The 12377-nt window shown below is 51.6% G+C and overlaps 1 protein-coding gene across 1 annotated transcript in view; it reads left to right on the forward strand.

Moving 5' to 3' along the window:
- The window catches only part of LOC139232662 (phosphatidylinositol 4,5-bisphosphate 3-kinase catalytic subunit alpha isoform), a 221938-nt gene that overhangs the window by 125642 nt on the left and 83919 nt on the right, over window positions 1-12377 (forward strand). Inside the window, exons 16-18 of the mRNA XM_070863122.1 lie at window positions 4903-5009; window positions 7043-7164; window positions 10060-10138. Coding sequence (XP_070719223.1) covers window positions 4903-5009; window positions 7043-7164; window positions 10060-10138 — 308 coding nt within the window. The remainder of the gene's footprint in view (window positions 1-4902; window positions 5010-7042; window positions 7165-10059; window positions 10139-12377) is intronic.

Raw genomic sequence — 12377 nt, forward strand, 5'->3', positions numbered from 1 at the left:
AAGGCCAACATACCATTTGCTTTCTTAATTGATTGCTGTGCCTGCATGCTAGCAAGCAATTAAGAAAGCAAATGGCATGTTTGCCTTTAATACAAGAAGATTTGAGTATAAGTTCTCCTTAGAGCAGAACTTGATTGAGTTTTTTGATGAGGTAACAGAGACGGTTGATGAGGGCAATGCAGTTGACGTAGTGTACACGGACTTCCAAAAGGCGTTCGATAATCGCACATAATAGGTTTGCCAGCAAAGTTGAAGTTCATGGAATAAACCGGACAGTGGCAGCATGGATACGGATTTGGCTAAGTGACAGGAAACAAAGAGTAGTGGTGAACGGTTTGTTTTTTCAGACTGGAGGAAGGTATACAGTGGTGTTCCCCAGGAGTTGGTACGTGGGACCACTGCTTATGTTTTAATGACTTGGATTTCAAAATTTGCAGATGACACAAATCTTGGAAGTACAAGTTGAACTTCCCTTATCCGGAAACCCTCGGGACCCGGCCTGTTCCGGATAAGGGATTTTTCCGGACGAGGGGTGGTCACATTAAATCGGATGGTGCAGGTACTGAGCAAGGGGATATCGGGGCTGGCTGACTTGGGGCTGGGAGTGCGGCAGAGAGATTGTGGTCGGAGGAGGGGGATGGCGGGGTCAGGCCAGCGACTGCGGGAGTCGGCAGCGAGGAAGGGCTTCAATTTGTTCGTGGCGGAGTTCTGCGCATGCGCCACCCGGTGGCCGGGAATGGTTCTGGATGAGGGGTGGTTCTGGATAAGGGAGTTCTGGATTAGGGAGGTTCAACCTATACAGTGAACAATGAAGAGGATAGTGATAGACCTCAAGAGGACATAGACAGGCTTATGGAATGGGCGGACACGTGGTCGATGGAATTTAACGCAGAAAAGTGCGAAGTGATACAATTTGGTGGGAAGAATGAGGAGAGGCAATATAAACTAAAGGGTACAATCCTAAAGGGGGCGCATGAACAGAGAGACCGGGGGGGTGGGTATGTGTGCATAAATCGTTGAAGGTGGCAGGGCAGGTTGAGAAAGCGGTTAAGCATATAGAATCCTGGGCTTCATAAATAGAGCTATAGAGTACAAAAGCAAGGAGGTTATGATGAACCTGTATAAAACACTGGTTCGGCCTCGACTGGAGTATTGTGTCCAATTCTGGGCCCCGCACTTTAGGAAGGATGTGAAGGCCTTAGAGAGGGTGCAGAAAAGATTTACAGAATGGTTCCAGGGATGAGGGACTTCGGTTACGTGGATAGACTGGAGAAGCTGGGGTTGTTCTCCTTGGAGCAGAGAAGGTTGAAAGGAGATTTGATCGAGGTGTTCAAAATCAGGAGGGGCCCCGGACAGAGGAGAGAGAGAGAGAGAGAGAAACTGTTCCCATTGGCGGAAGGGTCGGGAACCAGAGGGCACAGGTTTAAGGCGATTGGCAGAAGAACCAAAGGTGACATATAAGAACATAAGAATTAGGAACAGGAGTAGGCCATCTAGCCCCTCGAGCCTGCTCCGCCATTCAACAAGATCATGGCTGATCTGGCCGTGGACTCAGCTCCACTTACCCGCCCGCTCCCCATAACCCTTAATTCCCTTATTGGTTAAAAATCTTATCTATCTGTGATTTGAATACATTCAATGAGCTAGCCTCAACTGCTTCCTTGGGCAGAGAATTCCACAGATTCACAACCCTCTGGGAGAAGAAATTCCTTCTCAACTCGGTTTTAAATTGGCTCCCCCGTATTTTGAGGCTGTGCCCCCAAGTTCTAGTCTCCCCGACCAGTGGAAACAACCTCTCTGCCTCTATCTTGTCTATCCCTTTCATGATTTTAAATGTTTCTATAAGATCACCCCTCATCCTTCTGAACTCCAGTCTACTCAATCTATCATCATAAGGTAACCCCCTCATCTCTGGAATCAGCCTAGTGAATCGTCTCTGTACCCCCTCCAAAGCTAGTATATCCTTCCTTAAGTAAGGTGACCAAAACTGCACGCAGTACTCCAGGTGCGGCCTCACCAATACCCTGTATAGTTGCAGCAACACCTCCCTGCTTTTGTACTCCATCCCTCTCGCAATGAAGGCCAACATTCCATTCGCCTTCCTGATTACTTGCTGCACCTGCAAACTAACTTTTTGGGATTCATGCACAAGGACCCCCAGGTCCCTCTGCACCGCAGCATGTTGCAATTTCTCCCCATTCAAATAATATTCCCTTTTACTGTTTTTTTACAGTAGGTGGATGACCTCACACTTTCCGACATTGTGTTCCATCTGCCAAACCTTAGCCCATTCGCTTAACCTATCTAAATCTCTTTGCAGCCTCTCTGTGTCCTCTACACAACCCGCTTTCCCACTAAACTTTGTGTCATCTGCAAATTTTGTTACACTACACTCCGTCTCCTCTTCCAGGTCATCTATGTATATTGTAAACAGTTGTGGTCCCAGCACTGATCCCTGTGGCACACCACTAACCACCGATTTCCAACCCGAAAAGGACCCATTTATCCCGACTCTTTGCTTTCTGTTGCCAGCCAATTCTCTATCCATGCTAATATATTTCCTCTGACTCCACGTACCTTTATCTTCTGCAATAACCTTTTGTGTGGCACCTTATCGAATGCCTTTTGAAAATCTAAATACACCACATCCATCGGTACACTTCTATCCACCATGCTTGTTATATCCTCAAAGAATTCCAGTAAATTAGTTAAACATGATTTCCCCTTCATGAATCCATGCTGCGTCTGCTTGATTGCACTATTCCTATCTAGATGTCCCGCTATTTCTTCCTTAATGATAGTTTCAAGCATTTTCCCCACTAGATGTTAAACTAACCAGCCTATAGTTACCTGTCTTTTGTTTGCCCCCTTTTTTAAACAGGCATTACATTAGCTGCTTTCCAATCCGCTGGTACCTCCCCAGAGTCCAGAGAATTTTGGTAGATTAAAACGAATGCATCTGCTATAATTTCCGCCATCTCTTTTAATACACTGGGATGCATTTCATCAGGACCAGGGGACTTGTCTACCTTGAGTCCCATTAGCCTGTCCAGCACTACCCCCCTAGTGATAGTGATTGTTCCCACATTCCTGTGACCAGCAATTTCTGGCATGGTTTTTGTGTCTTCCACTGTGAAGACCGAAGCAAAATAATTGTTTAAGGTCTCAGCCAGTTCCACATTTCCCATTATTAAATCCCCCTTCTCATCTTCTAAGGGACCAACATTTACTTTAGTCACTCTTCCATTTTATATATCTGTAAAAGCTTTTACTATCTGTTTTTATGTTTTGTGCAAGTTTACCTTCGTAATCTATCTTTCCTTTCTTTATTGCTTTCTTAGTCATTCTTTGCTATCGTTTAAAATTTTCCCAATCTTCTATTTTCCCACTCACTTTGGCCACCTTATACGCATTGGTTTTTAATTTGATACTCTCCTTTATTTCCTTGGTTATCCACGGCTGGTTATCCCTTCTCTTACCGCCCTTCTTTTTCACTGGAATATATTTTTGTTGAGCGCTATGAAAGAGCTCCTCAAAGGTCCTCCACTGTTCCTCAATTGTGCCACCGTTTAGTCTGTGTTTCCAGTCTACTTTAGCCAACTCTGCCCTCATCCCACTGTAGTCCCCTTTGTTTAAGCATAGTACGCTCGTTTGAGACACTACTTCCTCACCCTCAATCTGTATTACAATTTCAACCATACTGTGATCACTCATTCCGAGAGGATCTTTTACTAGGAGATCGTTTATTATTCCTGTCTCATTACACAGGACCAGATCTAAAATAGCTTGCTCCCTTGTAGGTTCTGTAACATACTGTTCTAAGAAACAATCCCGTATGCATTCTATGAATTCCTCCTCCAGGCTACCCCGTGCGATTTGATTTGACCAATCGATATGTAGGTTTAAATCCCCCATGATTACTGCCGTTCCTTTTTCACATGCCTCTATTATTCCCTTGATTATTGCCCGCCCCACCGTGAAGTTATTATTTGGGGGCCTATAAACTACGCCCACCAGTGACTTTTTCCCCTTACTATCTCTAATCTCCACCCACAATGATTCAACATTTTGTTCATTAGAGCCAATATCGTCTCTCACAACTGCCCTGATATCATCCTTTATTAACAGAGCTACCCCACCTCCTTTCCCTTCTTGTCTATCCTTCCGAATCGTCAGATACCCCTGTATGTTTAATTCCCAGTCTTGGCCACCCTGCAACCATCTGGAATGCGCTGCCCGAGAGGGCGGTGGAGGCAGACTCAATCACGGCTTTCAAAAAGGGAGTTGGATAAGTAGCTGAAGGAAAAAAAATTAGTAGGGCTCCGGGGAAAGGGCGGTGGGGGGTGGGGGGAGGGGGGAGTGGCACTGGCTGAGGTGCTCTTGCAGAGAGCCGGCATGGGCTCGACGGGCAATGGCCTCCTGCTGTGCTGTAACCGTTCTGTGATTCTCGAAGGCTGAGGAGATTTGATGGAGCTGTTTAAAATCATGAAGGATTTAGATAGAACAAGAAACCGTTTCCAGTGGCTGAAGGGTCGATAACCAGAGGGTGATTTAAGGTGATTGGCAAAAAGAGCAGAGGTGATGTGAGTAAGAACTACTTTACACAGCGAGTGGATAGGATTTGGAACACGCTGCCCAAGAGGTGGCGAAGGCAGATTCAACAGTAACTTTCAAAAGGGAGTTGGATAAATACTTGAAAGAAAAAAAATTGCAGGGATGTGGGAAAAGGGCGGGGGGGGGGAGTGGGGACTGTAGGGTCGCTCTTCGAGAGAGCCGGTGCAGACTCGATGGGCCGAATGGCGGCCTCCTGTGCTGTGTGATACTATGTTATACGAGTGTGTGGTTTGTTGAGCTGCAGAGTTGAATGCGTTGTTTTGAAATCTCCGCTCTCTTCCTTCTCAGATGCAGATGAAGTTCCTGGTGGAGCAAATGAGTCGACCAGATTACATGGAGGCGCTGCAGGGCTTCATCTGCCCCCTGAACCCCGTGCATCAGCTCGGCAACCTGAGGTAACCGCCGGGATGGGGGTGGCGGGGGGGGGGCTGTCTCCCGACTCCCTCAGCATTGGCCCGGGGAGTGGAGCGGGGAATCCAGCGAGGGTTCCCCAAAGCACAACTCCTGGGGGGGGTGTCGATCCAAGACAGGGCTGACCTTTGACCTTTGGCCACCAGACGGGGAGGTGTCAAATGCTGGTCTGTAGGAGGTTAAATACAGACCCCTTGGGGCGGTTCGGGGGGGGTGGGGGGAGGTGACTGGGAGCTTTAGTACGTGGTAAAATGTAAGACTTCGTTTTCAGATTGAGCACTCCTAGTTAGAACATCACCTGACGCGAGTACGGAACTAGAATTCAGGCTTGAGGCCTACACGACTTTACCCCCACCTCACTCCCTCCGCAAGGCACAGAAAGTCACGCGGGCCAACAGCTGGGGTTCCTGACCTCTGCTGCATCATCGTCATCATAGGCACTCCCTCGGAATCGAGGAAGACTTGCTTCCACTCTAAAAGTGAGTTCTCAGGTGACTGAACAGTCCAATACGGGAATTACAGTCTCTGTCACAGGTGGGACAGACAGTGGTTGAGGGAAAGGGTGGGTGGGACTGGTTTGCCGCACGCTCCTTCCGCTGCCTGCGCTTGCTTTCTGCACGCTCTCGGCGACGAGACTCGAGGTGCTCAGCGCCCTCCCGGATGCACTTCCTCCACTTAGAGCGGACTGGTCTTTGGCCCAGGGACTCCCAGGTGTCGGTGGGGATGTTGCACATTATCAGGGAGGCTTTGAGGGTGGTCCTTGTAACGTTTCCTCTGCCCACCTTTGGCTCGTTTGTCGTGTAGGAGTTCCGAGTAGAGCGCTTGCTTTGGGAGTCTCGTGTCAGGCATGCGGACGATGTGGCCCTGCCCAGCGGAGCTGATCCAGTGTGGTCTGTGCTTCGATGCTGGGGATGTTGGCCTGGACATATCGGTTGACCCTCTGTAGCCAGACTGGGAGGAGAGCTTGGAACAGAGAACATTTCACTCTCCTCCATCTTCCTCTCTCCCCTGCTTTCCTCCTCTTTAAACAACAGCAACTATGAGATGTCTAAACCGAGGTCCCGTCTGCTCTCTCAGGTGGATGTAAAAGATCCCATGGCACTATTTGAAGAAGAGCAGGGGGAGTTCTCCCCGGTGTCCTGGGGCCAATATTTATCCCTCAATCAGCATAACAAAAACAGATGATTTGGGTCATTATCACATTGCTGTTTGTGGGAGCTTGCTGTGCACATTACAACAGTAACTACAAAAGTACTTCATTGGCTGTAAAGTGCATTGGGATGTCCAGTAGTCGTGAAAGGCGCTGTATAAATAGTGTACTCGCCACTTGCCTGGATGAGTGCAGCTCCAACAACACTCGAGAAGCTTGACACCATCCAGGACCAAGCAGCCCGCTCGATGGGCACGCTACCCACCACCTTCAACACTCACTCCCTCCACCACCGGCGCCCCCTGGCTGCAGTGTGCACCGTCTACAAGATGCACTGCAGCAACTCGCCAAGGCTTCTTCGGCAGCACCTCCCAAACCCGCGACCTCTACCCGCCTAGAAGGACAAGGGCAGCAGGCGCATGGGAATACCACCACCTCCACGTTCCCCTCCGAGTCACACACCGTCCCGACTTGGAAATATATCGGCCGTTCCTTCATCGTCGCTGGGTCACAATCCTGGAACTCCCTCCCTAACAGCACTGTGGGAGCACCTTCACCACATGGGACTGCAGCGGTTCAAGAAGGCGGCTCACCACCACCTTCTCAAGGGGCAATTAGGGACGGGCAATAAATGCCGGCCTTGCCAGCGACGCCCCACATCCCAGGAACGAATAAATAAAAATGCAAGCCTTTCTTAAAGCGACGGCTTTATTCACGTGAGGCAGGGTGGGACAAGAGGCCTACAGCTTTAAGTGAGGGTGCAGCCTGTTTTCCCCTTCCCTCCCCCTTTAAACACGTTGTAAACGCTCCGTCTGCTTGTCACATGCACGCACGGGCTCTTGAGTCGATTTTCCCTTGTTCCTGCAGACTGGAAGAATGTCGGATCATGTCCTCGGCTAAGCGTCCCCTCTGGCTGAACTGGGAAAACCCGGACATCATGTCGGAACTCCTCTTCACCAACAACGAGATCATCTTCAAGAATGGCGATGGTGAGAGATTCAGCCCAGCAGGTCCCTTCCTCCGTTCCTCCCTCCGTCCTCTCTCCTTCCCTCTGTCCCCCCCTCCCCCCTCTCTCCCTCTGTCCTCCCCTCCCTCCCTCTGTCCTCCCCTCCGCCATTCCTCCGCCCTCCCCTCCCTCCTTCCCTCCTCATCTCCTCCCTCCTTCTCTCCTCATCTCCCTCCCTCTCTCTTCATCTCCTTCCCTCTCTCCTCATCTCCCTCCCTCTCTCCTCATCTCCCTCCCTCTCTCCTCATCTCCCTCCCTCTCTCCTTATCTCCCTCCTTCTCTCCTCATCTCCCTCCCTTCCCTCCTTCCCTCCCTTCCTCCCTCCCTCTCTCCTCCCCCCCTCTCTCCTCCCCCCTTCCCTCTCTCCTCCCCCCCTCCCTCTCTCCTCTCCTCCCTCGCTCCTCTCCTCCCCTCCCTCCCTCTCTCCTCCCCTCCCTCCTCCCCTCCCTCCCTCTCTCCTCCCCTCCCTCTCTCCTCCCCTCTCTCCTCCCCTCCCTCCCTCCCTCTCTCCTCCCCCCCCTCCCTCCCTCTCTCCTCCCCTCCCTCTCCTCCCTCCCTCTCTCCTCCCCCCCCTCCCTCCCTCTCTCCTCCCCTCCCTCTCTCCTCCCTCTCTCCTCCCTCCCTCTGTCCTCTCCTCCCTCCCTCCTCCCGTTAATCCCGTCGTCTTCACCCCCCCCCCACCCTTAAACTTGTCACCCTTGCCTCTGAGTCAGAAGGTTATGGGTCCGAGTCCCACTCCAGGTACTTGAGCACATAAATCCAGGCTGACTATCCCAGTGCAGTGCTGAGGGAGCGCCGCACTGTCGGAGATGCTGTCTTTCAGATGAGATGCTAAACCGAGGCCCCGTCTGCTCTTCTCAGGTGGACATAAAAGATTCCACGCCCACTATTTGGAAGAAGAGCAGGGGAGTTCTCCCCGGTGTCCTGGGGCCAATATTTATCCCTCAATCAACATCACTAAAAACAGATTATCTAGGCATTCTCACATAGCTGTGTGTGGGAGCTTGCTGTGCGCAAATTGTCTGCCACGTTTCCCACATTACAACAGTGACTGCACTCCAAAAGTACTTCATTGGCTGTAAAGCGCTTTGGGACATTCTGAGGTCGTGAAAGGCGCTAAATAAATGCAGGTCCTTGCTTTTCAAAGGGGCTGAATTTGCGTTTGAGTGTCTCTCCCGCCTGCCATAACGCTGATCGCGGACGGCTGCGCGAGTGCAGAGCGAGGGTCCACGGGGCGTGAGACAGGTGGGCTCAAACCCGGGGGGAGGCGGGGTTTCCCGTTTGGCTTAAAATCCCCCCCCCGCCCCCCCCCCCCGACGTTCAGCGCGGGAGTTATTTCCGCCGGTTGTTAAGAACCGGTGTACGCCGCCCGTGACGCCGATGTCGCCTGGGGAGCCTCAGTCTGGCATCGCGGGGTCGCCCAATTGCGCCCCAGAAAATTCGGCGGCAGCGGGCGGCGAGTCCGCCATGTTCCAGGCCCCCCCCCCCCGTATCTTTACCGATCCCCGGTGAAGTCCCTTTGGCGTCCCACGCGCCACACCGCCAGCCGCCGTGTTCGTTGGCCGGGAGACGCGCGCACAATACACGTCCCGGGCCGAAACACACAGCGGCACGATTGCACGCAGGACACGTGACCGCGACAGCGAGCATCAGCGGGCGTTTACTCTCTGTCCCGAGACGCACGCGGGTGAACCTGCTGCTGGGTCTGGTAACACAGCGGTTATATCACCGGGCCAGTAATCCAGACCCTGGACTATTGATACGGAGACACGTGTTCAAATCCCACCACGGCAGCTGGGGAATATAAATTCAGTTCATGAAATAAATCTGGAATTATAAAGCCAGTATCAGTGATGGTGACCACGAAACTACCGGATTATCGTAAAAACCCATCTGGTTCACTAATGTCCCTTTGGGAAGGAAATCTGCCGCCCTTACCCGGTCTGGGCCTATATGTGACTCCAGACCTACAGCAATGTGGTTGAATCTTAACTGCCCCGCTGAAATGGCCCAGCGAGACATAAGAACATACGAAATAGGAGCAGGAATAGGCCATACGGCCCCTCGAGCCTGCTCCACCATTTAATACGATCATGGCTGATCCGATCATAGACTCAGCTCCACTTCCCCGCCCGCTCCCCATAACCCCTTATTCCCTTATCGGTTAAGAAACTGTCTCTCTCTCAAATTTATTCAATGTACCGGCTTCCACAGCTCCCTGAGGCAGCAAATTCCACAGATTTACAACCCTCTGATAGAAGAAATTCCTCCTCATCTCAGTTTTAAATGGGCGCCCCCTTATTCTAAGATTATGCCCCCTAGTTCTAGTCTCCCCCATCAGTGGAGATATCCTCTCTGCATCCACCTTGTCAACCCCCCTCATAATTTTATATGTTTCGATAAGATCACCTCTCATTCTTCTGAATTCCAATGAGAGACACTCAGTTTTTATTAAAATATTCATTCCTGGGATGTGGGCGTCGCTGGCAAGGCCGGCATTTATTGCCCATCCCTAATTGCCCCTTGAAAAGGTGGTGGTGAGCCGCCGCTTTGAACCGCTGCAGTCCCGTGTGGTGAAGGTGCTCCCACAGTTGTACCAAACCACTCCGACAAAGTCAGCACTGGGGCCTCAGGCTTCGGAGCCCAATGGCTCCTGTTCCTCTCAAGCAGTCAGGAGACCCCTAGTTAGGCTCCCGTTTCCAGCCCCAATTCCTGGATCAAGGTCATGCCTGAAGGCACCTGGGCCCTATATAATTGCAGTAAGATATTTTCACTCATACTCACAAAAAAAAACCTCTTGTAATAAAGGGATTTGGCCGAGGCTGTTCTGCCGCGTAGGTGGGGTGCTGCTCTGTAACCCGATGTCTCTCCGTTCCAGACCTGCGGCAGGACATGTTGACACTGCAGATCATTCGAATCATGGAGAACATCTGGCAGAACCAGGGGCTGGACCTCAGGTATGATGCAGATGTGGGCCCCGTGCAACCCAGTACACACACCCTGTGCAGCCCAGTACACACACACACCCTGTACATCCCAATACACACACCCTGTGCAGCCCAGTACACACACACACCCTGTACATCCCAATACACACACCCTGTGCAGCCCAGTACACACACACACCCTGTGCAGCCCAATACACACACCCTGTGCAGCCCAGTACACACACACACACCCTGTACAGCCCAATACACACACCCTGTACAGCCCAGTACACACACACACCCTGTACAGCCCAATACACACACACACACACCCTGTACAGCACAATACACACACACACAAACACACACCCTGTACGGCCCAATACACACACCCACCCACCCTGCACAGCCCAATACACACACACACACACACACACACACACACACACACACCCTGTACAGCCCAATACACACACACACACACCCTGTACAGCCCAATACACACACACACACCCTGTACGGCCCAATACACACACCCACCCACCCTGTACAGCCCAATACACACACACACACACACACACCCTGTACAGCCCAATACACAAACACACCCACCCTGTACAGCCCAATACACACACCCTGTATAGCCCAATACACACACACAGACCCACCCTGTACAGCCCAATACACACACGCATCCACCCTGTACAGCCCAGTACACACACACACCCTGTACAGCCCAATACACACACCCTGTACAGCCCAATACACACACACACAGCCCAATACACACACACACACCCTGTACAGCCCAATACACACACACACACACCCACCCTGTACAGCCCAATACACACACACATCCACCATGTACAGCCCAATACACACACCCTGCACAGCCCAATACACACACACACCCACCCTGTACAGCCCACTACACACACACACCCACCCTGTACAGCCCACTACACACACACACACACACACCCTGTACAGCCCAATACACACACACACCCACACCCTGTACAGTCCAATACACACACACACACACTGTACAGCCCAATACACACACACACACACACTGTACAGCCCAATACACACTCACCCTGTACAGCCCAATACACACACACACCCACCCTGTACAGCCCAATATACACACACACCCACCCTGTACAGCCCAATACACACACACACCCACCCCGTGCAGTCCAATACACACACACCCACCCTGTACAGCCCAATACACACACACATCCACCCTGTACAGCCCAATACACATGCACACACACCCTGTACAGCCCAATACACACACACACACCCTGTACAGCCCAATACACACACACACACCCTGTACAGCCCAATACACACACACACACCCTGTACAGCTCAATACACACACACACACACCCTGTACAGCCCAATACACACACACACACACCCCCTGTACAGCCCAATACACACACACACACACACACACCCTGTACAGTCCAGTACACACGCACACCCTGCACAGCCCAATACACACACACACACACACACACACACACACCCTGTACAGCCCAATACACACACACACACACCCACCCTGTACAGTCCAGTACACACATACACACCCACCCTGTACAGCCCAATACACACACCGACCCACCCTGTAGAGCCCAGTACACACACACACACCCATCCCGTGCAGCCCAATACACACACACACCCACCCTGTACAGCCCAATACACAAACACACACCCCTGTACAGCCCAATACACACACACACGAACCATGTACAGTCCAAAACACACACGCATCCACCCTGTACAGCCCAATACACACACACACACCCACCCTGTACAGCCCAATACACACACATACCCACCCTGTACAGCCCAATACACACACACACACACCCTGTACAGCCCAATACACACACACACACACACCCACCCTGTACAGCCCAATACACACACACACCCACCCTGTACAGCCCAATACACACACACACACCCATCCTGTACAGCCCAATACACACACCCACCCACCCTGTAGAGCCCAGTACACACACACACACCCACCCCGTGCTGCCCAAGACACACACACACACATCCTGTACAGCCCAATACACACACACACCCACCCTGCACAGTCCAATACACACACACATCCACCCTGTACAGCCCAATACACACACACATCCACCCTGTACAGCCCAACACACACACACACACCCACCCTGTACAGTCCAATACACACACACACACACCCTGTACAGTCCAATAAACA

Source organism: Pristiophorus japonicus, chromosome 20 (assembly GCF_044704955.1).
Source record: "Pristiophorus japonicus isolate sPriJap1 chromosome 20, sPriJap1.hap1, whole genome shotgun sequence".
Lineage (NCBI taxonomy): Eukaryota > Metazoa > Chordata > Chondrichthyes > Pristiophoridae > Pristiophorus > Pristiophorus japonicus.